Source organism: Abramis brama, assembly GCF_963993115.1.
Source record: "Abramis brama genome assembly, chromosome: 21".
Lineage (NCBI taxonomy): Eukaryota > Metazoa > Chordata > Actinopteri > Cypriniformes > Leuciscidae > Abramis > Abramis brama.
In genome coordinates this window covers 19,713,726-19,741,525 of record NC_139983.1, presented here as the reverse complement: position 1 = coordinate 19,741,525, position 27,800 = coordinate 19,713,726, and the positions used below count along the sequence as shown (strand labels likewise).

At 38.4% G+C, this 27,800-nt stretch overlaps 1 protein-coding gene across 2 annotated transcripts; it reads left to right on the top strand.

Annotated features, from left to right (window-relative positions):
- Window positions 1-562: 562 nt before the first annotated feature.
- Window positions 563-27,800, top strand: peli1b (pellino E3 ubiquitin protein ligase 1b). Of its 2 annotated transcripts, XM_084097705.1 has the most exons (8): window positions 565-953; window positions 11,528-11,564; window positions 18,869-19,073; window positions 22,123-22,252; window positions 23,500-23,601; window positions 23,826-24,023; window positions 24,567-24,755; window positions 27,021-27,800. In XM_084097705.1, the coding sequence occupies exons 3-8, from the start codon at window positions 18,994-18,996 to the stop codon at window positions 27,597-27,599; spliced, it is 1,278 nt and encodes a 425-aa protein (XP_083953831.1). In that variant the 5' UTR covers window positions 565-953; window positions 11,528-11,564; window positions 18,869-18,993; the 3' UTR covers window positions 27,600-27,800. The 2 variants fall into 2 exon arrangements, with proteins under 2 accessions (XP_083953832.1, XP_083953831.1); XM_084097706.1 differs by lacking the exon at window positions 11,528-11,564 and having other exon boundaries at window positions 563-953.

Genomic DNA, 27,800 nt, shown 5'->3' with positions numbered 1-27,800 from the left:
AATAAATAAAAATGAATAGCCTACATTCATGAATGAATAAATAAATAAACAAACATGCCAATAATAATAATATTGATAATAATAATAAAATGTTAAATGCTGCATTAAATAAAATATAGGCTACAATAAAATAAAGCAAATAAAAATAATACACTCATCGCTGCTCATTCATTACCAGCAACAAACAGAACAAATTCCTCTGGAAATCGATTATACCCATTGGAACTGAAACGTTTTTATGTAGTTATTTCTATTTACACAGAAATGTATAGGCCTACTGCCTGTGTTGTATGAATAATACAAGATTAGAGCCTTACTTCGTTGATTTGTTGAGGTTACAGACATCTCTTTAATGTGATACAAAACAGTGATTGTTTTCTTTGGGCGTGCGTGCAGCTCAAATGTGAGATTTGCTGCAAAGATACAGTAGCTATATGTGCCACTTAATCCAGTAACAACATTTGCATTTGATCTTCTGTCTAGTTCAGTGCCTGAGAACTACATTACCCACAATCCTCTTCACCCGATCAGTGACGCGGCAGGTTTTTTTCTCCGCTCATCTACACTAGAGCCACTACAACACAAAACACCACCGTCTGTTTACAGTCTCTCTAATAGCAGCGGGCGGACAACACCATTTTCCAGGCATTACTTTTTTATTTAAATCATCTGTTGTTCTTCCGAGCCCGAGACTGTCTGGGCTCACAGCACATACAACGGCAGAAAAAATATTTTTTGTTTGAATTTTGAGGAGAAGTCTCAACACCTGCCTTTGTTAGCAAGTTAGCCTCGCGTGCCCTTATAGAAGCTCCTCAACCATTATTCTGTGTTTTATTTATTTATTATTTTATGTATTAATTTATTCAGTCAGACAGCAGTTGTAGCTAAACCTGTGCTAACGGAGCAGCTCTTTGTTCGTGCCTCGGAAAAAACACACACACACCAGCACCGCCGTGAGTACCTCATATTATTCACTAGAAAAATAAACAACATAGCTGGTGTTTTATAGAATAGCATTTATTTCTTCTCTTATTCTGACTTGTTTCTTGCAATGTTGTCTGTTTTGTTATATTTTGTTTGCATATCTTCTGGTTATCATGCTGACTTATGTTAAACAATAGGTTGTTTTTATTTCATCATTCAGTAGCCTATATAAATGCTCAGCTTATTATGTCTGTTTATTGTGTTGTTTCAGTCTATCAAATATACTGACAAAGATATGTTTTGATTTTCAAAAAGATGAGAATAAATATCTGTAACTGAAGTTTAGTTACATTTATCATTATCAGAGCAAAGAGGTGTCATTTAGTTAATTGTAAATGTTATATTTTTCTAGATTTTCTGTCAGACGTATACAAATGATTTTTTTTTGCGTCTTGTGTTTGAGCCACTGACTTCACAATTGTCCATGCTTAGCTACTCGACATGTCCAAGAATAAACTAGAATTTTAGCAGTTTGTCAAGTCCAGTGAATTACATGAAGCCCTCATTTCATTTTGATGTGTTTGCGTAGACAATGGAGATTTATACTAATTGAGAAAGCAGTGCACTCCATGTACTTTATGGGCAGAATTAGCATTGGCGTTTGTAGGCTCATTACAGACGTGTCATTGTTCTTTGCTGATGTATTTAAACGCTCAGAGTCATTTGCATAGGCAGACCGAGCATCTGGTCCGACCCAATGTGGCCTTTGTCCCGTTCCCGTGCTGACGTCAGGATGTCAATCACCCAAACCCCCCCTCCCCCTTTGGTACCAGCCGGTGCTGTGCTACATCTGAATTATTTATTAAAACAATCAATGGATTAACGTGCGTTAATACAACATTTACTGTCACTCCATTGTTTCTGCTTTCACATTCATGCCTAGTGCTGAAATGAGAAACTTGGAGCTGTCAAATAAAGTGAAGTTTGGAAAACTACTTTTGTCAGGTGAATAGAGAGACTGTACAACATTTGAATGTTTAATTGTAAACCTGCCCTGCTAGTCATTAATTTACATAGATTATAATGCTTAAATGGCAAAGCCAAAGTAATCCTTAATGATGCATAATTGTGCATTATGTAAAAAAAAAAATACATACAGGGACATTTATCTGAATTTTTATCTTGAAATTAACTTTGTATTATATTTGTTTAAATTTAAATTAGTTTGAAATCAAATCAAACAATAATTGTTGAAAACCCCAATCTGAAGTGATCTCTTTGGATGTTTTTTTTTTTTTTTTTTTGTGGTTTGAGTGAATTCAGGTTTCTGCTTTATTTGATCAACTTTACCTTGGGCATCTTAGTTGAAGAACTTTGATGCAGAGCATTTTCTTGCAGTTATATAAACTGAACTTCCTCAGTGAGGGCAATACAGTGGTTACGTTTTCTACCCTATCAGATGTAAAGTTCCTTGTTTGTATATCAAAGTTACTGGTTAGAGAGAATATTGTTCCTTCTGTGTTTGTTTTGCCTTGATAAATTACCAGGGACTCATTTCCAGCCGTTTGACTGCTTTCCTTTAAACAAGAGCAAAGGTTACCATTCGACACTTTGTGCTTTTTTTTTTGTTGCTGTACTGGTGATTTGAGTATGCTGTTTGTCTTTGTGTTCACGTCACCTTATGTAACGTGTATTACATGAATTCCCTCAAGCACGGGAGCCGCGCTGACTCTGCTGTAGTGTAAAATGATCTCAGTCTGTATCACTTCCAGTGTCTTGTGAGACTGCTGGTCTAGGATTCATTTTTAGCTGCTTCTACTTAACCGGTGCAGTGGCATTAATTGCGAAAAACTCTTCCTGGATCAGCAGCAATCTGTTTGCAGCAGATCAGATATCTGTGAAACTGTCTGATGTCTCTAAGCCTGAATTGATCCCTGAGCCAAGTCATCATTCTCTATTTAATATTGCAACCTGCAGTTTAACTTTTTATGTGTTATTTTGCTTTGATCTTCTCTCAAATTTGACTTTGCTGTCATTATGATTAATTTTCTGTTTACTAAGCCTACATGTTTGGGAATAGATCTTGTGAGACGATTTTAGGGAGGCATCAGAATGCAGCGTTAACCCTCATGTGGTGTTCAAAACCCTATAACACCTGTGGTCTTCCCGGGTCATTTTGGAAATATTAAATGAAATCTGAAGAAAATTGGCACTGTTTATCACACTAGTCTACTTTAATTTTTCACCAGGAATTTTGTTTTGAAAAACTTTTATTTTGTACAAAATGGCACATTGTCACACTTGTGGTCTTCCCGGGTCAAAATGACCCGCCTATAAAAAATAGCTTATAAATCACTCATTATACCACATTTTCACCCAATCTTGGATTCAATCTTTTTGTCAACTTGTTCTCTTTCAATTAGGACTGGTTTTATATTTCTATTTGCATCTAATTAATTGTAGGCCTCATTTATTTGACAGTAGGGATCTCATTTTTTGAGTAAAAAAAACATTATTTTTGATTAATTTTGGAAATATTAAATGAAATCTGAAGAAAATTGGCACTGTTTATCACACTAGTCTACTTTAATATTTCACCAGGAATTTTGTTTTGAAAAACTTTTATTTTGTACAAAATGGCACATTGTCACACTTGTGGTCTTCCCGGGTCAAAATGACCCGCCTATTAAAAATAGCTTATAAATCACTCATTATACCATATTTTCACCCAATCTTGGATTCAATCTTTTTGTCAACTTGTTCTGTTTCAATTAGGACTGGTTTTATATTTCTATTTGCATCTGATTAACCGTAGGCCTCATTTATTTGAGAGTAGGCATCTCATTTTTTGAGTAAAAAAAACATTATTTTTGAATAATTTTGGAAATATTAAATAAAATCTGAAGAAAATTGGCACTGTTGATCACACTAGTCTACTTTAATTTTTCACCAGGAATTTTGTTTTGAAAAACTTTTTATTTTGTACAAAATGGCACAGAATTACACTTGCGGTGTTCCACTGGGCCATTGAGGGCCATTGTTTCAATGGGCCATTGAAAGTGAATGGGAGAGACTGAAACATTTTCAGGAGCATGTTCATTGTTTATGTACACATATGAGCATGTGATGGATTATGGTGAGTTTGGGCTCTTTTTAATCTTAACAATCTCATGTAAATAATGATGTGCCATTTTCCACAATTTATGCATGCTTCATTGAGTTATGAGTTAAAACGCGACATAAGTGCTAGGCTACATCTATATTCAAGGCTCTGTGAGCGCCTGTGGGGGTTTGTGTGTTACAACTCCATTAGGAATATCTTTAGATCTGAGTGATGGATTATGCTGAGTTTGGGCTCTTTTTAATTGTGATAGTCTACTGAAAATAATGATGTACATTTTTCTACGATCTGTGCATGCTTCGTGAAGTTATGAGCAAAAACCAAACGTGAGAGCTTCATGAGTATATACTTGGCTAGGTACGTCTGTGGTATTTTTTGTGTTAGAGTTCCATGAGGAATATCTTTAGATCTTATTGATGGAATATATTGAGTTTGGGCTCTTTTTAATCGTGAGCTCCTGCTGTAAATAACGATGTGTCATTTTCCATGATCGATGTATGTTTCATGAAGTTACGAGTAAAAAGGCCAAGTCTAAGCTACCTTGCTTGGCTATGTGAGTCTGTGTGTCTGTAGTATTTTTTGTGTTAGAACTCCATGAGGAATATCTTTAGTTCTGAGTGATGGATTATGTTGAGTTTGGACTCATTTTAATTGTAAGCATCTGCTGTAAATAATGATGTGTCATTTTCCACAATCGGAGCATGTTTCATGAAGTTACGAGCGGAAATGTGTCTAAAATTGTACCATCCATGTATGGTTTACACATGGGTCTCTTGAAGGGCTTCTTTTACAAAAATCTCACTCAAGTTTAGTAAAAAGCCTGAAACAATTATGCTTGCTGTATTCTACAAATTGAGACCTTTCAAATGACATATGACACAGGACTATCTGAGCTGTATGATGTATTTGACATATTGCTGAATGTAGTACAAACAAGTAGTTTATAAATTATGAATTTGTTTTTTTTCTATTTATCAGCAAATAACTCAGCACTACTTAGGAGTTTATCAAATTGGCTACATTCATTGTAAATTTCAGACTCTAAGCTTTCAAATGACACCTATTTTAAGTTGATCAAGGTAATAGTTTTGAAAAATATTATGATTATTTATTTCGCAGCTAGGTGGCGCCTGCGGGGAACACTCTGTTTTAGAGTGATAACTCAGCTCTCGTTAGGAGTTGATCAAAGTGATTAGGTGCATTAAAAAGCTGAGATTCTAAGCTTTAAAATGATACCTATTTTGTGTTGTTCCATTCATTTTTTGCATTGGTCTCTCCCATTCACTTTCAATGGCCCATTGAAACAATGGCCCACAATGGCCCTCAATGGCCCAGTGGAACACCACAAGTGTAACTCTGTGCCATATTGTACAAAATAAAAGTTTTTCAAAACAAAATTCCTGGTGAAAAATTAAAGTACACTAGTGTGATCAACAGTGCCAATTTTCTTCAGATTTTATTTTATTTTTCCAAAAATTATTCAAAAATATTTTTTTTTTACTCAAAAAATGAGATGCCTACTCTCAGATAAATGAGGCCTACGATTAATCAGATGCAAATGGAAATACAAAACTAGTCCTAATTGAAAGAGAACAAGTTGACAAAAAGATTGAATCCAAGATTGGGTGAAAATATGGTATAATGAGTGCTTTATAAGCTATTTTTTATAGGCGGGTCATTTTGACCCGGGAAGACCACAAGTGTGACTATGTACCATTTTTTACAAAATAAAAGTTTTTCAAAACAAACTTCCCGTTGAAACATTAAAGTAGACTTGTGTGATCAACAGTACCAATTTAAAAAAAAAAAAAAAAAAAAATTCCAAAATTATTAAAAAATTATGTTTTTTTTACTCAAAAAATTAGATGCCTACTCTCAGATAAATGAGGCCCACAATTAATCAGATGCAAATGAAAATACAAAACCAGTCCTAATTGAACGAGAACAAGTTGACAAAAAGATTGAATCCAAGATTTGGTAAAAATATGGTATAATGAGTGATTTATAAGCTATTTTTTATGGGCGGGTCATTTTGACCCGGGAAGACCACAAGTGTAACAAGGTAACAAAACCACCCCTAAAAAAGTAAGAAAATTTTCAAAAAACATTTGAGAAGTAGTTATACCCTTTTGGAACAGAATCACTAAGTTTCAGTCCAATGCGATAACATTAACTAGTATTTTGGGGAAAAAGAAAATCTTCTCCGGGTCAAAATGACCCGAAGACCACATGAGGGTTAAAGGGATAATTCACCCAAATATGAAAATTCTGTCATCATTTACTCACCCTCATGTTGTTCCAAACCTGTATGAGTTTCTTTCTTCTGACACAAAATAATATATTGTGAAGAATGTTGGTAACCAGACAGTTGACGGTATAGCCATTGACTTCCATATTTTTTTTCTTCCTATAGTCAGTGGCTACCGTCAACTGTCTTGATTACCAACATTCTTTAAAAATATCTTCTTTTGTGTTCAACAGAAGAAAAGAAACTTATACAGGTTTGGAACAACTTGAGGGAGTTGATTTTTGGGTGAACTATACCTTTAAAATGTCAGTAGTCAGCGAATCTATAACTTCCACTTGCTTGTCACTGTTTTTTTTCAGTAATGAGAAACTCATTCAGTGTTGTGTGGGTTTCACAAATCTTTGAAGGTGTTAAAACCCATGTGAAATTGTGCGAGATGTCACCCACTTTTTGATTGATCGCTACTTTATACGTTCCAGTGATATACATTTGTTTGAAGAATGAGCTCGGTGCTTTTTTGGAAACTGTGCCAAACCTCCGCATTTAAATAGCACCCCCAGAGACCTTCAATCTGCTGATTGTGTCCATTTATTTCATTGGAACTGAGTTGTTGGCCCAAATGCGCAGTACAGCATCATCTGGATCTATCTACACAACTGCAATGTGGTTCATCAAATTAATTATTTCTCACAAACATGTAAAGATATACATTACTGTTCAAAGTTTGGCCCAGTAAAATAATTAAAAAAAGATATTAAAAAGTTTCAACAAGGATTTATTAAATGGATCAAAAGTTACAGTAAAGACACTTACAATGCAACAAAATATTTAGATTTAATGACCATTCAGCCATTATATTCCTTAGTCAGGACTGTCTTTTGGCCACTTTGAGTCTATACAAAGTTTTAAGGATGACGTATATTGTGGAAACTAGGTCAGACATTGGGCACCTCAGAGGAAAAGGAAGCAGGAAGAACTCTCTCTTTCTCACATGCTTGGCTGTGCTGACAGGCTACTTCAACCCTTTGAGTTTGTTTGTTGCAGCACCTGAAAACTGAGGAAATTTATGCATATTGTTTTTTAAATGGCTAGCTTAGAGTTCTCTTTACATTTTCAGTAAACTAAACTCTTCCTGGTGTTAGCCTATGTTTAATTCCCTTTTCTGCAAAGGTGTTGTAAAGACTTTTCAATTGTTACTAAAAGGAATCTAAATGCTGTTCTTTTGAACTGTCTATTCATGAAATAATTCTAAAAACATTTATCACGGTTTTCAACATAGATAAAAAAAAATATTTTTTGAGCACCAAATAAGCTATTATTAGAATGATTATTGAAGGATCATGTGACACTGTAGACTAGAGTAATTTCTGCTGAAAATTCAGCTTTTAAATTGTATTTGTATTTCACAATGTTACAGTTTTTGCTGTATTTTTGACCAAATAAATGCAGCATTGGTGAGTGACCATAAGATACTTTTTTAGCGCATTAAAAAAATCTTACCACCCTCAGCTTTTCAATATTAGTCAAGGGGACAGAGATTCAGAGAGTAACTTGTTTGTCTTCACACCTGTTCAGACTGTGTATGTATCTTGATAGGTAGTATGATCTCTGCTCTTGTGTTTCTGTTGAACATCGTTTAAATTCCGGTACCTGACGTACCAAATAAAACCTGATTCTGATCATATGTCCTGCTGACTCCTGCTTTCTCTGCGGCTTTTTTTTTGCCCTGAGCAGCTAAATTCTGAGCGGTGTGTGAAAGACGAGACTGGTCATGTGACCTGAAGGACACACCAACCCCCATCACAGGCCTCGGTTCCCCTCAAACTTCCTTTGGGGAGAGCCAGGGCTGATCACTGTGGGCTGTAAATGAGTTATTGTCATGGAGACTGAGAGGTCAGCCTCTGCCAGTCAAAGATGAATCCGGCAGAACGATGAGCTTTGGCATGCATCTGGTGCTTGCGTCACTGACAGGATCCTTTCGAAACTGCCCTAAAGTATATCTAAAAACCAGCTGACTGGAGTTTAAATTAGTGTTAGCATATGGACTGCTCTGAAGAATGACTTGTTTCCTGTTTACACAGCCATATCTAAAGAGCACCCCCCACTTTACTGGATCATTTGACAGTTTCTGGGAAGAGTTGATTGTGCTCTCCGTAAGTGGTTCTTTAGATGTGTATTTGTAAGGTTAGCCTTTGTTTCAGACACCTCAAAAGACTCAATACCATGTGTTTCTCTGTGGTTTCATGTACATATGTGTTTGTGTCTGCATGGTTAGTTCATTGTCACAGTCCAGTCTGTTTGTTTCTCTCTGGTTTCAGTGCTCATGTCATTGAATAATTAAAAAGCTCTTGAAATTGAAGCTCAGCCACTCCCATCATCTCTCCTGTCCTCCCTCCATCTGTCTGTTCTGTACTCGTTTAAGAAAGCTAGCCGTTTCGCCATGTCACATTCAGCTTGAGTGTTGTCCGTAACCGTTTCTTGTTCCTAGATGATTATCTTTAGTTTTATATTGCTTCCTCTCCCTATCTCTTTCTCTGACAAAGTGTGCAAAGTTTCTATTCATATTCCAGTGAAAGTTACTACTCTTATGTTATAGACTTTCTACTTTTTGGACGGGTAGATTGCCACAGAAAAAAAATAATATTCACTTTAAAAGTTTGATTTCTTTATGGCTAAATCAATAATTCACTGTTTTAAAACAAACAATTTCATTGTTATTGTTTCATTGAAATCTGATTTTGCGCAGTTTAACATACTCCATTAAATGACAATGCATTAACATTGTCAACTAACTAGAAAACTTTAGTGAGTGAAATCAATGAGCACCTGCTTAGTAACTAGGCCTATATGCATTAATTAATAAGGATGTGCAAAACTACATATTTGGTAGTTGTTCACACAGTGTTTTTGCTTTCCATTGGGCTGCTTTTCCTTTGTTTTTCTGTCAACATGTGGACGTGTTTGGCCGTTGCACTCTGGTCTTGCGTCTTACACATGACACGTCGTTCTAAAAACCTAAAAATCACATCTCTAGAGTGACCTTGCATTTTGTCTTTCCACTACCCTGCGTCTTGTGTTTTTAAATGCAAAAACACATTCTGTGTGAACGGCCCTTTTTGTGTTGAAAAAATGCAAGACGTGAGCAGAATTGGGAAAAACGCAAGGAGTTAAGGTGCGTTTTTTTAATTTATTTTTTAATTTAAAATGTAAACTTATTACCTTGAGCACCATGTTTTTAGAAAGCCATGTTGTGTGTCGGCACTGATAGCCTCATGGGCAGCGCGCTGACATATGGCGCCGTTGTGCTTCGGGTGACCCGAGTTCGAATCCCGGCTCGTGGACCTTTCCCGATCCCGTCCCACCTCGCTTCCTGTCCACTCTATACTATCATATCACAATAAAGGCAAAATCACCAAAAAAAAAAAAGCCATGTTGTGTGAGACAATACAAACGAGATGCAAGTGCAGTGGTCAAAGAGAAGGAAAAAAAATGGATAAGTGCAATCATAAAAGTGAAAGTCATACAGGTTTAGAACCACATAAGTGTGAGTACAGTTTTTTTTTTGTTTTTTTTTTGTGGAGTGAACTATCCCTTTAAAGAAACAATTAGGCTGGTTTTGAGTCCAACTGACCCAAATTTGATGTCTTTGAGGCATTTACATAAGATATGTTCTTGTGTTCAAAAGCTAGATCATCCCCCAAAAATAAATAAAAAATAAGAGTAACCAGCCAATGTTGTACAGTCAACTACTTAACCAATGTCACCCATCATCTAATTCATAAATGTTTTATCTCTGACACTGAAGGTCAGAAGGGAAGTCATCAGAGAGTCATTATGTTGTGTCTTTTAATAATAATTTGTTTGTATTGTTTCTCAATTGGCTTTCACAATTGCATTGTGTTTCACTTTTTGGAGTAATTGTTTTGAGTCACTCTGCATATGAATTTGTCACACGTTTCAGATGTTAAATATATAAATGATGTCTGTTGATAAGTTACCTTTGGTCATTTGGAACAATTTAGTACCAAAGGACACTCGGTTTTGCCTCACTTCCAAAGCCTGCATAGTATGTTCACGTGTTCCTGTGTGCGCACGGGAGGGTGGGGCAATGCAGAGGTCTCTTCCTTTGTGGTGAAATCGGTACCAGATGGAGAGAGGTGTGTGTGTGTGTGTGTGTTAATGCACGCCCCTCCTTTTCCTCTCCCCACATATTAAATTGAAACGCACATTCAAAGAAATCTTCAAGATCTGGCTGTTGAATCTGTGGTCGTATTCTCAGTGACAGACCTAATTGTGTCACCTGACCCACTCTCAATCTTACACTCTCAATTTGTTTGTTGGTAAGCTTGAAGCTGAGTGCTTGTTTTCTTCTGATCCTCTATTAAGCAAACACAGACTGAGCTGAGACTTTATAAACTGGGTTTAAGGCAGCTTCCACGCACTCTTTGTTCCTTAAAGAAAGCTTTAAGCCAATTAGGCTGCTAGCTCAGTGCTGGGTGAATGGCCGTGGTGAGGTAGTGTGTGTGTGTGTGTGTGTGTGATCTAAACGGTACTCTGGAGATTAACCAGCCTTGTGGAGCGTGTTAGAATATGGTTAGGTTAATTCACCTTTAAGAAACACTTTTTAAACACTGACTGTTGATTGGCTAGTTCACTAGTTGTTCACCACTTTCTCAGACATCAGGGTTTGATTGTTTCGAATAGCCACAAACCACAGACATCTTTCCCATGAAGATAGTAAAGTTCAGTCTGCTGTTTTCATCTTTAATTTCAACCACTTGTTCAGCGGTGCATAACCTACAAAAGGAGCACATAAAAAAAGTCGCCCACTTGCATTACCTAAGTGTGTATAGGGTCAGCAGTGCCTTGACCTAGAAAAAAACTCTGTTTTAGATGTTTTACAGCAGCATGTAGGAAACGTTTGATGTTTCTCTTGCTGCTTCAAAGGCCTGTTGTTCCTAGCTGAAGTTTTTCTCAAGCTTTGATTTTTGTTTTTCACCAAGTCTCAGGTGACTTAAGGCCACTCTTTGCCGATGTATACGTGTCTGTCTGGTATTTAAAGGGACGGTTTCAACCTAAAACTAAAATTCTGTCATTTACTCATCCTCACCTCTCCTCGTTCCAAACCTTTATGATTTTTCTTCTGTGGAATGTCTCACTGTTATTTTGTCAATGGTAACCAAAACTGTTTGGTTACCAACAGTTTTCAAAATGTTGTTTTTTGTCTTTTGCAGAAGAAAGAAAGCCATACAGGATTGGAATGACATGAGGGTGAGTAAATTATGGCAGAAATTAATTTTGTGGGTTATGGTGTTTCTTGTGCATTCTTGTGCATGCATGCAGGCTCCTGGCTATCTGATTCGTCTCACCATGTCTCTTTTTCACCATCTGCACTTTCATCTTTAGCTCAGATTCATCATTGTGTTGATGCTGTACATCTGTCTTGGTCAGCAGTGTTGTATTGATTCAAATAGTTGTCAGTGTAGAGTGGTGGAAAGGTGGTGATATGTGGTAAGTTCTGGTGTTCCTGCCCAGGTGGAGGTCACCTGCTTCCTTTCTGCAGATTTACTGTGATCAAACCACATGTGCATCCAGTTTCTCATTAATGGTGGAATGTTTTTGAAATGTGTTCATTAGGATCCTTTAGTCAGTCTGTGTTGTTACTTGTAAAGTGATTCATGGATTTTGTGACTTGTTCATTGTGTTGGTGTGTTTTACATAGACATTTGCACTCTTCCGAAGCCTACATACCTGCTTTTCCAGAAGTTATGTTGCCTCCTTACTAGCAACCTTTTTTTAGCCAAAATTGTAAGGCATCATAACATCTATCCATTGCAGAAAAGAGAATCCCAGAATGCGCTGCAACAAGCTCAGTGAAAACATTAGTAGCTGTGTCTTATTTCGGATGCATCCTCCTCCATTTTTACATACTGTACATTATAATTTTGTGATGCCTAAATTCTCTTGTAGCATTTAAAAATGATTAGAGTTTTTTTTTTAAATTTGTATTGTTTCATTTTATTTATAATTTTATTTTTCAGAGCAGTTAGAGAGATTTGTTAAATATCGAAGGCCAAATACTTTTATTTTTTATAAATCCTTTCCTGAGCTTTAAAAAAAAGCTTGAAATGTCACACAGACTGGAAGTTTCCTTTGACACGGTTGTGTACAAATTCAGACAGCTTTAATTCGTCTGTGGTCGGCCATGTGTACGGGTGTTTGGCGGGTGTGTATCACTCGTCTGCTCTCTCTGCTGTGAAGCAGCTGCACACCCAACATGCTCCACTTCAAACTCCCATCACCCACATGTGGCGCTTGTGGATCCCACAGACCAGATGCCCATGCTGGATGCAGATGTGTACCTCCCCTCTGGTTCCTGACTTCTCATTTCAACTTCCTTCTCTACTCTTGGATCTATTTTAGACCACATATGCAACTGATACTTCTCCCTAATTTCTCGGTGGGAACGGTTTAAGATTCCACATCCTACCCACTCATGAAAGAAGTTTTCTTCGCCGTTAGGCTATAATTCAGACCTCCCCCAACAGCAAAGTGACTCTAGATTAGAACCTAAGATCGTGATTCAGTCTTAAAATTCTCATTTTAATCACAGAAGTGAGGAAGTAACACCCCCCCCCCCCCCGCCCCCCAACAGAAAGGTGGTTTCTTTCCTTTGAATCCGAGTTTTTGGTGGGGTTTTTTTGCACGTGGGAAATTCCATTTCTCTCTCTTTTGAATGTGTATAAGGACTTATTGATTTCTAAGCTTTTGATACAGACTGAGTCTGGTTATATTTGCTCTTTTTAATGCAGCAAAATCAGCTGTGGATTCTAATTATCTTTTTCAGTTTTGTGTATTGTGTGTGTTGGTATGTGTCTGAATGCATGCAGGTTGTTTCTTAAGGTGTTGTCATAAGTTGTATGGGAGTTGTCTGAGCACACAAGTGGTTTCAGGCTGTGTACCTGAACACGCACACACGCACACACACACACACACACACATCTCTAAAGTCTGACAAGTTTGGCAGACAATAGCATATTACTGTTCCAAAATGTGTGTACAATTTGTAGAGGAATGGACACAGCTCATCACCTGTGTACAGTTCAAACTGTTTGGTATTATGTTCTGGGATCAGGGGGTCATATCATATTCCGCAAGGTCTGAAACCATGTTTTGAAAGATAAAGGAAGGGTTTTGTTCACAGATGCACCCTGGGTTTTATATTCAGACAGTCACCATGAAGTAAAAATCGGTAATTCTTATTTTTAATGGAATATTTCAGTGTTTATTATTGATTTATCCATGCACGTCATCATTATTTTTTATCCTCCAGCAACCTGTCACTTACCTGAGATCGCAGCAGTTAGCAAACAACAATGATCCAATCAATGCCAGATGGAAAAATTCAAATCCCACCCTACATTTTTTTTCTCATTCGAGAAGCCGTTTCACTCTGATGTGTCACAATAGGGAGGAAAAGACAGTTGCAGTTTCCAGTTCATGCTGTCTTTAAAGTAAAATGTTTACCAAAGCTATTTTGTGGCTAGCGTACATGCTGTAGGACAATTTGAGTCATAGGCCCTGTCCCAATTGGCACCCTAAACATTTGCAGTCTTCCGCTTTGACTGTCGGGAAGAAGTCTGCTGCAGACCTCCCTTCAGTGCGGGCTCGGCAAAAGTGCGCATCGAGCCTGTTTACAATGTCTACCATTGTAACAGATGTTTGCATCTACCAATGTCTTTATACTGTGTGTGTGTATATATACATACATATGAATGTATATGTTTGTGTATAAATGGGCCTATAAATTAGGGCTGCATGATATATCATTTTAGCATCGATATCACGATAGTCACATCGCAGGATGTGCGATGTCAAGTATAGGGATCGTACTCGAAATGCACTTGATTCAAAGATTAATAACAAAGTTTAACCATCGTAGAGTGAAAGTTTATTATTTAAAAGTGTTTTAGGCCCTGTCAGTTTAAACATTCAAGCAATTTTAAACTGTTTGAGCTCAAGAAGATGCGAAAGAACTCCATTCAAACTCGCTCGTAAAGTTGTGGAAATGAAGCCAAGCTGCCGTGGTCACTGGGCCTTAAGCCCAACCTGAGCCGTAGTAATGAATCTGTGCATACTGAAGATTTGTTATGAACTACTTCTCACTTCTCACCAGCACCGAAACAAAAGATTAACTATATTCAGTATTTTTTTTTATTTTTGAAAGCCGTGGGCTGAGAGCTGTTGACATCTCAGCTCTGAAACAGTCCTAGTTCTGTGGGTGATTTCTTTTTTGATCAGGAGTTTGCGTGTGTCTCATTCTCAGTCGCGGTTTTGTTCAGGCTTAACGCTGACCCGGTCTGTCTCACTCCTCATGAGGTCGTGTTATTTTTCAGGTCATTATACAGAGAGGCCGTGTGAGACAAATCAGGACAAAGACGTCATGGGTGTGTGTGAAACAGGGTGTGCATCTGTCCTGTACTGTATTTTGGTACAGATGCTGACTGTATAATAGCTCTCTGATCTAATAGTGTGTGTGTGGTCTGTCTGTCCCTCTATTGTTATTTAGTGTGTAAGGTAAAACTGTAACCATGTGACCCTTTATGTAACCGTTTCACTTGGGTTTCATGAAATAGAAACCCTTATGCGCAGTGAGATGAGGAGTTGCAGATATCGAAAGTGTTTTTATTTGACTGATTTTGTGAGGTGGTTTTGTGTGTGAAACCGAGAGAGGTGGAGGAAAGAGTGAAATATCTGAAAAATCTGCATGCATGAGTGAAACATAAATCTGATGACCTTCTTCTAAAAGAACATATTTTTTTCTCTTATTCTTCCTTCCTGTTTCCTTTCGTTTTCTCTCTCCCACTTTGCATTACTACAAATTACTTCAGTGGTTTTAGAATGATCTGTTGTGTAAAATTGCAACAAAGAGATCATCAAGTGTGTTTTGCTGTGTAAATATAGTTAGCTGGTTTGTCCTCTTAATATTACTGGATTTTCAGGCCTAAAACATACAAATAAACAGTTAATTGCGGTTAATGTTGTGTAATGCTCTTGTCTGATGTGTACTTTGGGAAGTCTTTACCTTTCTTTTCCCTTGCACTCTCTTGCTTTCTCACCTTCTAATCTCTCTCACTGTCTTTCTGTTTTAGTATAAGGGTCGTGCGTAAACGGTGTGATTTCTAAGAACAGGAAGAACTGCTGTTATTATACTTAATGGTACAATAGTGTGACAAATAGTCTCTGCCTTTGGTGTAGGAAGAGATGTGAGTAGTGTTGCCACAACACCTCTTTCTTTTCCTCTGTAAGCAGCATTGACTTCCTGTTCTGTGGTCACTCACTTGTGAGACTGCAGGTTATTAGTCAACCTTCTTTTCTCACTGCTGTTTCTTAGATGATATGCATACTCAGAATAAAATTATTCATTGTGCACATTGAAGCACTTTTACTCAAGTGATTGCTATAGGGCTAATCAAACCCTGTCATGCTAGCATGTTCCAAATTTCCTTGATGACCTCACTTCCGTTGTGTTAAACAGTTCAGGAATGATATGCCATATGGCTGCTCCAGTGGTAAGTCACTTTGTACTGCTTTTGTGTGGTGGACGCAAGGTCTAGAGACAAACTACTTTTAACTTGAGCGCCATGTTTGAGAAAAATGATGCTCAAGAAGAACAATGGAAAAGCAACACACTGAAACTTTGTCACTGCTTAATTGTTCTAAAGGTAATTTTTCTCTGTTAAAAGAGAAGTTAACAGCTCGGGCTAACACCTGTTAGCAATTCATGTGCTGTGTATGTCATTTAGACCACATGCTTTGGTGTAATCAGGATTGTGTATATAGGGCAGGTGTTGATTTTGTATCAGTGTGAGGAATTTATTAGTGCAGTGGCCCATTAACACTCATAATCCTTGTTAAAGTATTATACAGGGACTGTATGACCACATTCTCCACTACACTCTTAAAGCAAGAGGTCCAGCAGTAACACACACAGTTTAAGCCCATAGCAACAGTCTGGTATGTGGGACAGGGATTGCTGTGGGAGGGAGGAGGGAGGTGTGAAAAAGAAGACTCTGGATGGAGGGACGGAAGAGGGTGAGAATCCCCAGAGTTGCTGGCGTCGCTGTTTAGGGACAAAGAACGAGAAGATGGACATGTAGAGACACAGCTCCCATATATACAAATTAGCTAAGTTAAAGCTAACAAGGAAAAACAACAAAATTGAAGTCTTGTAATTCATTTCACGTTCCTGGTTATATTTTGAATTATTCTTTAATGCATGTTATTAAAAAAAAAAACATACATTGATATTGAACCTTTTAATACACGGTCCTGGTCCCATTGGTTCATGTTTTTCCAAAGAAAATATTGTTTGTTTTGTAATCTTTAATTAAAATGTTATAACTTTTTTTTTTTCCTCTGAAATAGCTTTCAGTTTCTGCTGACGTCACTTAAGGCCCGTTCACACCAAGAACGATAACTATAAAGATAATTGTATTACCATCCACACCAATGGACGATATCCTTGTTTATTATAAGTGTGCGCAGCAGTTTTGTCTCCACTTTATATGCTCAAGCTCTTTATAAAAGCAGGATGGAATCTGATTGGCTATCAATGTTTTTTATCATCGATCAGCTGAAAAAAAAAAAAACGTTGTGAAAGTGATTCCAATTATATAATTTCTCTATGCTGTTATCGTTATAGTTGTGGTGTGGATACTTTTATATTTAGATTGATTTTTAGAACTATATCTTTATCGTTACCGTCCTTTGTGTGAACGGCCATTTAGGCTGTGCAGGCTAATAGATAATGTTCGTCTGTTATAGGACAACTTAGTTTGAATAAAATTAATATTTGTGTAGTGTTCAGTGTTGTTATCAATAGAGATACGCGGATGGGGTATAAGTTCATCCGCAACCGCATCACAAAACTCATCATCCGCACCAAAGTTTTTTGACCAGATTTCAAAGCCGCACCCGCCCGCCATCCGCTGATTGTTTTGCGGTCTATGGACGATGCAGTGCTCTGCTGATGCGAGCCGCAAGAAAGCCCTTGTCTGTTCTAGAAAGGATGCAGCAAAGATATTTAATGCTAATGTATGAGGCATAGGCCTACGCTGAGTTTCATTCATTTACGATGAGATGCGCTCTAGTTCAACTTCACAATGCAATGCAAGTGAACGCGGCGCATCGGAGCCTTGATGTCACGGTTATTGTCTCCTATATTTCCTATATTATATCTAAAGGGTTCCTTTTTATTTATTAAATACATGCAATTGGTTGATGAAACATTTATTAAAATTAAGATACAATTTGTACAAAACGAAATCCGCTTTAAAGAAAGGCTTCCTACAAAGCAAAACTTAATGAAGTGGTAAAAATCATGTCTGACGATGTACAAAACAAAACTTCATTAAGTGGTAAAAACCATGTCTCCCGATTGCAAATGTTCATTGCTAATGTTTATTATTGCAAATGTTTTTCATTTGTTTAATAAATCTCATAATGATGGCACATCACTATATCATATAGCTTTTATTTATATCTCAAATGATTGGCGGTCGGTCAAGGGGTACTTGGCAAAGAATCAAATACAGTTGGAAACGACGTAGACCATTAATAACACAGACTGTTAACAATTGTTTTTATTTAAACATTCTCTATGATAAAAAATGTTTGTAAAAAATATTTTAATAACACGGTTTCGGCGGTTATAGAGTTCTAATGACGGTGTTCAACTATAACCGTCGGTCTCACGGTTATATACTAACCGTCACACCCCTAGTATCCGGTCGGCAAAACAGCAAAAACGTCCTTTTTGCAAAAGAACGATTCGAGCGCTGTCTTCTGTTCCTCTTTTAGAGAAAAAGCCAAGTCTAACTCGTTCATTGTAGCGGCCAAAGTCGTTTCAAACAACTGGTATTGTTTAGCTCGCCTCTGCTCTGGCCCGCCTATATCAGATAACCTGATGTGATTGGTGCAGCTCGGATACAAGGGCATATTTAATGAGCATCATTATTTGACACCAGAGTAACTCGCTGAGCAAATTCAACTTGTGCTCTCGCGAGAACTCTGGATTACCAGGGTAGTATAATACTGATCAGATAGGACCTCCTTCAGTAACACACACACAGGCTGTCCGAATTTTCAGGGACAATGCTCTCAAATCACGGTTTAGTGTGAGGGTCAATTTGGCCAGGTTTCACATGAAATGCAGACTGAGGTGAACTTTGGAAAAACTGAGGAACTGAGGAAAAAATGTGCTAGGTGTTAAGCTCCATTGGATTGTGTCTGAGAGTTTGTTTGCATTTAGCTGATCACCATCTTTTCTGTTTGTCCTTTAGATCTTGTTAGAAAATCTCATGTCTAAGAGTACATGCCATACTGTAAGTTAGCTTACAATGAGGAAGAGTGAGGTTAAGACTGCAGAATATGGGCCACCAAACAGTGGCCTGGTGCAATTTTACAATTCCTTCCTGTGATTTACTAACCTAAATGATATGCCAGCTAAAGGCACTCACTAAAAATAGCCACTTAACTGTTTTCTTACAGGTTTCTTTCTCTGTTTTGTACAGTTGTAGTGATGATGAAGATGATGATGGTGATGAAGAGGAGACAGAGCTGAGAGCTGAGTGTGTGTGGTGGTGTTGCGTTCACATTGGGAGCGGAAAGAACCCCCTCCCCCACACACACTGCATCCATGTTCTCCCCTGACCAGGAAAACATCTCCACGTCGTCAACCAAAGTGCCAGTCAAATACGGAGAACTCATTGTGCTCGGGTAAGGCCTTCTGACCTTTGACCCTGGGTTAATAGTACAAAATAGTACAAACTGCTTGTAATGCTCAGTGACAACTATGCATGTGCATGCTTGTTTTTCTTGTGTTTCTGAAAAAAAGTCAGCTGCCATGAGGTTTTTGGTGGTTGTTGTTGTTGTTAGTAACGTCATTGTGGGCAAAATGTGAGGGTGATGCATGTTTAAGGGAACAATGGAGCCCTCAGTTAGAAAACAGTGGTTTTCAATGTGGTGTTGGGGTGTCATAATGCACTTCATTCATTGACTTTCATTTGCAGAACAGCCTCCTATGTGATACGCTGCGCTATACCATCACATGACCGACTGGTGTCTAAAAGAGCTTTTTGTGTATTAAATTTGATTAGATGTTCTCAGAGGTCATGGATTGGATTAGATTCTCATCCTGAAGCGCATGGAGGACTCAACTCCATTATTGTGTTGAGTTATGGCTGATCTAAATGTTGTGTTACTGCTAATCTATGGTTTTAGCTACCTTGTGTGTAGGTCTGGACGACTAATCGGAATAAAAAAAGAAATCATGATATGGCTTAGTGCGATTTAATTAAAGAAATATATGCGCTGCTTGTTTTATAGTGAAGCCCGACTCTGTTCTTACACAGAAGCTTATTATCAGCAGTAATGCTGCTCCACACAAACTGCATCTGCTCTGAGTTTGGGTCACTTTAATTTGCATTTGGGAACGCAACATGTGGCAAACATCTTCCCATATTAATATTATTATTATTATTATTATTATTATTATTATTATTATTGCTTTATAGTCATATTGATATACAATTGCTACATTTTGGCAAAATTGTAAAAACATGCACAGCAAACCTGGATTTTATTTTATTGCAGTCAGGTTTTATCAGAAAAATCCCATTCGATTTTCCCCTAAATTGTTTAACCCTACTTGTGTGGATGTTTTGTTCTGTTTTTCATCTTGGTAGAGACAGATATGAATTCTGTTGAATGTTTTGGGAATGATATTTGTGATATGCAAGTTTGGTTACTGAGCTTCTAGCTCTGACAAAGCTCTCTTCAGCTTATAACCTACATCTGACCACACACTATTCCATGAGTCAGTCTCCTGATGAGGCGGCTCATTTTCCCCCACCACCTTGTTTTCCCTTGGCTTTTCACTCTCTCCTCCCAGCAACAGCTGACACTGAAAGACTTCCTTCATCTTCACCACTCTGGGGGGGGTTCCCCTCCCTCCCTCCCTCTCTCTCTCTCTGTCCTTCCCGGAGTGTTTTCTGAAGGAATGCGGTCGTATATGAGAAGTCACAGCTGCGGAAATACCCAGCCCGGTTCTTGTGTGTGTACATGCATCATGTTTTCAACCCATGAAATTCACAGTTCTTGCTGACTCACTGTTCTTCAACTTTGTTTTTTCCCCCATGCATCACTTCTTAGATCATCACAGTCTCTGTCGTAAGGGTGTTTTTTTTTTTAGACTTACTCAAGTTGAAGATGTCACCTGGTGGATGTCTTCACTTTTCTGATCTCCATATAAGAAAGAATGTAGTTTTATGAGGGAAGCCTTGGGAGAAATGAGCACAATCGGTCAGCTTGTTTACAGAGTACATTGCGATAATGTGGGTTTGCCAAAATATGTTGAGAATGCACTCAACAATGTCAGTGCATGCCTTAAGGAGTTCATGTTAAAACAATCAGAGACTTAATGAAGTCCATTGCTGTGCATTTCAAGCCCAAACCCACACAATACCAAACACACAACATTTGAACTACATCAACACATTGCAAACATTGTGTGTCTGTGTGCTGTTTCTGGAGCACACTTGGGCAGTGAGTAAGTGGGTGGAGGTCTGAGAGGAAACCTCAACAGAGGAAATCACAATGCACAGCAAGTGCGGTGTTCATAATACTTTATGTACATAGGCTTCACACTGCACACGGATCTGATTTGTTTTTCAAATGCTGCTTTGATCTTTAGTACTGAATCTTGATAATATCAGATCCATTTGCTTCATCCATTGGTTAATTTAGTAATGGCAACAGAAGTGTCAGCCTTACACCATAAGATAGTAAATGACAATATGGAAATGTTTCTTGGGCACCAGCACATTAGAATGATCTCTGAAGGATCATGTGACACTGAAGACTGGAGTAATGATGCTGAAAATTCAGCTTTGCCATCACAGGAATAAAATACATTTGAAAATATTTTAAAAATAACATTTTAAATAGTAAAAACATTAATATATCAAATAAATTAAGCCTTGGTGAGTATATAAAACTTCTTCTAAAAAACTTTGAAAGTCTTACTGATCCCAAACTTTCCAGATGCACTACTATATTTACAAACAAATATACACTATACTGTGTCAGTGTGTCTAAAGCTGCTTGTTCACCGTTCGGTACATAGTCAATGCCCCTGGTGCATAAATGAGTGAATTTGGACAGTTGGGGACACTACTGCACTTTTGCTTACATGTTGTGGCCTCAATTATAAAAGAAACTACTTGAAATCTGATCTCACCATTCAGACTGAGACACATTTCCATAGATCAGATTTTGAACTGAATTTCAGACCACATAAATGTGGGAACAGCAAATTGCAAGTGACATTAAGTATCACTGTTGTTACTAACTGGTCATCATAGTTATCCAGTCTCATGGTTGCCCTGTTCATGTTCGCCTCCATAACTTTTATCAGCCTTGTAACCTAGAAACTTTTGCCATGGGGGTTGGCAAGTTCAGTGTGTCATCACAGCTAAATATATATTTTAATGAAGAGTGGATCTTGAACTTTTGATTCTGGAATGGTTTTTGTGTGGAATTTTTGGGATTAGGTTGTAGTTCCAGATAACAACCTAAATGGTTGTATGCTTTTCCATAGAAAAGCATTAGATTGAATATCTACCGTAGAGCTTTTGTTTGTTTCTGCTTTTGTGAGTGCTTGTATCTGTTTTGTTCACCACCTGTTGCCTGTGGCTGAATTGATGGTGGAGTAAATGTTGTGTGCAGGTCTTTTCAGTTGAATTTCTCACTCCCTCTCTTTCTGCAGGTATAATGGCTCTCTACCCAATGGGGACCGCGGCAGAAGGAAGAGCAGGTTTGCCCTTTTCAAAAGACCCAAATCCAACGGCGTCAAACCCAGCACTGTACACGTAGCCTGCACCCCGCAGGCGGCCAAGGTACTGTCACGACTACCTGGCTCACAGTAGCAATGACATAGGGGAGACCACACCGTTTGTTAAGTTAAATCAAAAATAATTTATTAAAGCATTAAATTATACAATGAAATCATAATTTGAATCAATAAATGTATCAAGTCAGTAAATGAGTAACAAGAGAAAGCTAATCAAAAGTGTAGTGCAGATCAGTAAAGTGTTGACTATGTGTAATGCAAAAAAGGCAAAAAGGAGTAGGATGGTGCTGCTGCCAGCCAGGAGGCCAGAGCAGAGCCGAGATGCGCAGCCCAGAGCAGAGAGAGAGCCAGAACAACTGGCAGGAGATGCTTTTAAACAGTCCCGCCCATCAGCTACTGTCAGATGGACCAAAAACAGACAGCTCCCCCTTCAGACTGGGGGGAGAGAGACAGCCCAAACATATTCTGTTCATGGTGAAGTGAGCACACCCAGCACGGCAAAGCCGGGCGTGACAGCACACACACACACACACACACACACACACACACACACACACACACACACACACACACACACACACACACACACACACACACACACACACACACACACATACACACACACACACACACACACAAAACAAGAGAATCAGCAGTTACGGTGTCATTTTGGTTCTGGTTAAGTTTTGATTTAAAAATCTAGGTGGTTTTGAGCTGTAATGGAACAGGGTGTGTCCACTTACACATCTGGATACTGTTGAGCTCATGAATGACCCCTCTGTGGCTCCCTCACAAACACACACATTTACACACATACTCACAAACAGCTCTCAGCCTGTTTCCACAGTCTGCTAGACTCTATTAGGCTGCCCAATGAACTTTTGATGGCTGAATTAATTTTTTCCCCCAAATCTGCAAACCGTGTTGTGTGTGTGTGTATAAACATATATTTTATATATATTGATAAATAAATAAATAAATATATATATATATATATATATATATATATAAAAATATATTAAAAAAAAAATATATATATATATATATATATATATATATATATATAAATTAGTATTTTTTTAAAAATTACAAATTGTTATAAAATAATTGTAGTTATTTTTATGGCCTAAAGCATTTTCTTTATTATTTATTTGTTTATGGCAGTGGTTTTGATTTTTTTTTTTTTTTATTGTAGTCATTTTTAGTGGTTAAGTGTCGTTTTTTATTTTTTTTTGGGCATGTGTATCTTGACTTCAGCATGTTATTTTATCATCTCTCTTCCTGTTTCCTTAGGCCATAAGTAACAAAGATCAGCACAGTATTTCCTACACGTTGTCCCGAGTACAGACGGTGGTGGTGGAGTACACTCAAGACAGCAATACAGACATGTTTCAGGTACAGACTCACTGTTGACTGATCTCCGCTGTCCTTTTGGACGTCCTCTTGGACTGTGTACAAAAGCGTCTATTAATCTCACTGCTCAAAATGTCAGCTTGAATTAATGCTGTCACTAGGCAGAAAAGAGGTGTCACTATCATCTGCTTTGATTGTGTATCTCCTACTGTGTTTCTGTAATTGTGTGCAGTGTTTGATGTTTAATCTCTCTCTCTGCATCTCAGATTGGCCGCTCAACTGAGAGTCCTATAGATTTTGTGGTGACCGACACGGTTCCCGGGAGTCAGAGTAACTCTGACACTCAGTCAGTTCAGAGCACCATATCTCGCTTCGCATGCCGGATCATGTGTCAGCGAACGCCCCCTTATACCGCCCGCATCTATGCCGCCGGATTCGACTCCTCCAAGAACATCTTCCTTGGGGTGAGAGAGCGAGAAAATGTGACTTGAGCTTATATAAAGAGGACAAGGCATGAGAAACTGGCATGCGTTAACAGCGTTAACATCTGAAGACCCAATATATCTAAATCTCTAATGAAAACAGATTTGGAATCAGAATAGATTTGGTAGCCTCTTTCTGAAATCAACCTCATGAATTGATTTGAATGTTGTATTATCTACCTTACATAGAACTTTTAAATCACAGAAATGTTAAAACCACTGAGGTGTTCATTGAATCAAAAACTTGTATCATAATGTTTTTTAAGTGCTTGTTAACACAAGACTAAAAATTCTGTCATCTACTCATGTCGTTCCAAACTTTTTTTCTTCTGTGGAACACAGAAGATATTTTGAGAAATATCTCAGTATTTTTTTTCTTTGTGTCCATACAGTGAAAGTTAATGGTCTCAAGTGTTTGGTCCAATGGTTCCCAATGTTGGAATGGAACGTCGTGTAAAAAATGACAGATTCAGGTGAACTCCTTTTTATCATTTAAATAAAATTATTTTCTTTTTTTTCTTACAGGAGAAAGCAGCAAAGTGGAAGACATCGGAAGGACAGATGGACGGTCTGACTACTAACGGTGTGTTAGTAATGCATCCTCGTCACGGTTTCACAGAGGACTCCAAACCAGGCGTGTGGAGAGAAATTTCGGTGTGCGGAAACGTGTTCACACTGAGAGAGACTCGTTCGGCTCAGCAGCGAGGGAAAATGGTCAGTGCTCCTATTTTTGATGATCCCGTAAATTAGTGTGTTTTAAAAAAAAAAATCTTACCACAAGTTACCGTAGTTAAATGGTATAGCATAATTCCTACCAGCTGACACATTTCTACCGCCACAAGGTATATACAGTACCACCGTGCTGCCCAGCCCTATTGGAGACATACTCTGTTTCAAATCTTAAGACCATAAATATCAGCTAGTATTAATGAAGTAGCATTTGTGGAAGCTGTAATGCGATGACATATGGTATTCTGAAATTGAAGCTGTGTTAAACAATCATATGGTTCTCTGCAAGACGGGACGTTGGAGCGCTCTGGTGCCATTGACCGGTTGCTCTGGGACGCTGTTGCCACAGTAACGGCCCAGGCGAGACGGTTTTGCCCTGTTCGGTGTAACACAAAGCTGTAAGATGATCTGAAGTTGATTTGTTAAGTGCGTCAAACCGGAGGCCCAATAAGAACTACCGCTTTCAACACTTTCCTCCCATACTCAAGACAAGTTATTATCTTCAGTTGTTATCTGGACAAATATAGGCCTGTAAAGACTCCTAGATATGCATGGGGCCCATGATGTGTTTGGCCACATTGAGGAACGCAAATCAAACTGCTTATGTATTCTTGGTGCACAACTCAAACACTCTCTCTGATTCGCATGCACTCACAGTCCAGAGGCTCAGAGGCGCCCCATTAATCTGGGTTGTCATGGGCAGAACAAACACGCTCCTGATTGCTGTTCATGTCCTGCTCTTGAGGAGTCCTGCTGATGGCTCAATGCTGGCTAAACATGGATCTAATGCTGCCTCAGTGCTGGGCAAACACTGCTCAACTGTGCTGCTGTGGAGAGACGTTCGGCTTTACTGGCTCAGAACAGATCAGGTTCAAGCCCAACTGCTCAGACTCTGGTCTGATGCTGGTGAAACAGTCAAGTAGTTCAGAAGTTAGGACATTTATCACAATTTTCCAGTGCTGAGCACATGCAGGATTTGATCTTTTTTGTGTGCCTCCAGTGTGCACCACTAGTTATAATTTGACCATTCAATACATAAAATTCTCAAGAAGATTCTAGTGTTGTAGTTTTTGTTTGCTTAGATGTGAAGGTCAAGTATGGTAACCCATACTCAGAATTTGTCCTCTGCATTTAACCCATCCAAGTTAGTGCGCAAAAATTAGATAAAATTTGAGTTGTAGATTGACTTTCTTTACTAAGCAATAATAATGTACACTACTGTGCAAAAGTTGGAGGTCATTAAGATGTTTTTAAAGAAATTAATACTTTTATTGAGCAAGGATGGGTTAAATTGATCAAAGGTAAAAACTTTGACATTGTTACAAAAAATGTTCAATGTCACATAAATGCTTTTCTTTTGGAATTCAAAGAATACTGAACATTTATAATATATATTTATATAATATAACGCAACAGCTAACTCAAATCAATGCAGCCTTGGTGAAAGACTCCTTAAAAACATTTTAAAAAATCTACCCCAAACTTTTGAACAGTAGCGTAATAACAAAATAATTATTTATAATTATCTATCAAAAAATATATTTTATTTTGTATTTATTACAATTATAATTATATTGTATTCTTGTTTCATGTTTTTTTTTATTCCTATCATTTCTAGTATTTCCTCAATTGTATACATTAGTATTATTAAAATAATACTGTATGCAGAACATGTGAAATATGACCTTTAAATGTCGAGAGCAACATATTATATGTATATGCACACACACACACATACATACACACTTGCTTGAATACAAAACTGTGTCGTATTTGCACTTGCACTCAGTGTCCTTCACACAGCACAGCTCAGACACTGCACAGTTCACACACATGGTGTTCATACAGCTGTGCAAGTGTGTGTGTGAGGTGTGGCTAATGCAGTATAGCGAAGGACAAACTAAAGGCTGATCAAGGACGGCTCTGTGAAATATGTCGCAACCATGAATTGTGACTCCAGGTTGAATGTGTGGATCATAGGGTGTGTATTTAACACAATTATGTCTGTGTGACATCACACTGACAGACGTCTTAAGCAGTAAATGGTTAGATTATTATTAATTTTTTTGCTGCTTATCAAGAACGAATCATTATTGTATGGATGGTGGGGCTTTACTGCCCCCTGCAGGCAAACTTTGCAGCACTGCATCTTCTGATAAGCCTTTAATTTTGTTTTGTGTTAAATATGGGCTCTATTTATAACTCAATCCTCTTCTCTTTGCTCTTTTGGTATATTTTTTTTCTCTGTAGGTGGACAATGAGACTCAAGAGTTGGTGGATGGCTCTTTGATCGATCTCTGTGGAGCGACTCTCTTGTGGCGTACCGCTGAGGGGCTTTCCCGCACCCCCACCGTCAAACACCTGGAGGCGCTCCGGCAAGAGCTGAATGCCGCTCGTCCCCAGTGTCCCGTGGGTTTCAACACTCTCGCCTTCCCCAGCATGCGAAGGAAGGACATCGTGGACGAGAAGCAGCCCTGGGTCTACCTAAACTGCGGCCACGTTCACGGCTACCACAACTGGGGCAACCGAGATGCAGAGCGTGACGGGAGGGAGGGCCGGGAGCGAGAATGTCCAATGTGTCGCGCTCGCGGGCCATACGTGCCGCTGTGGCTGGGCTGTGAGGCGGGGTTTTATCTAGATGCAGCCCCTCCCACTCATGGATTCAGCCCGTGTGGCCACGTGTGCTCAGAAAAAACAGCTGCATTTTGGAGTCAAATCCCTCTTCCTCACGGAACGCACACCTTCCATGCCGCATGTCCCTTCTGCGCCCAGCAGCTCAACGGTGAGCAGGGATACATCAGACTGATCTTCCAGGGGCCCGTGGACTAGACACCTGCCTATGACCTTTTGCCCCAGTAACCCCATTTGACAAACATTAGTCAGGCGTTTCTTTCTGTTGTTTCTATAATTTGATTTTATAAAGATGACATTTTCTGCGCTCTCAGACTGTTTTCTTCCCTCCCTTTCTGGTTTGTAAGTGACCTTTATAATGCTTTTTTCAAATACAGAGAAAAACAAATATATATTTTC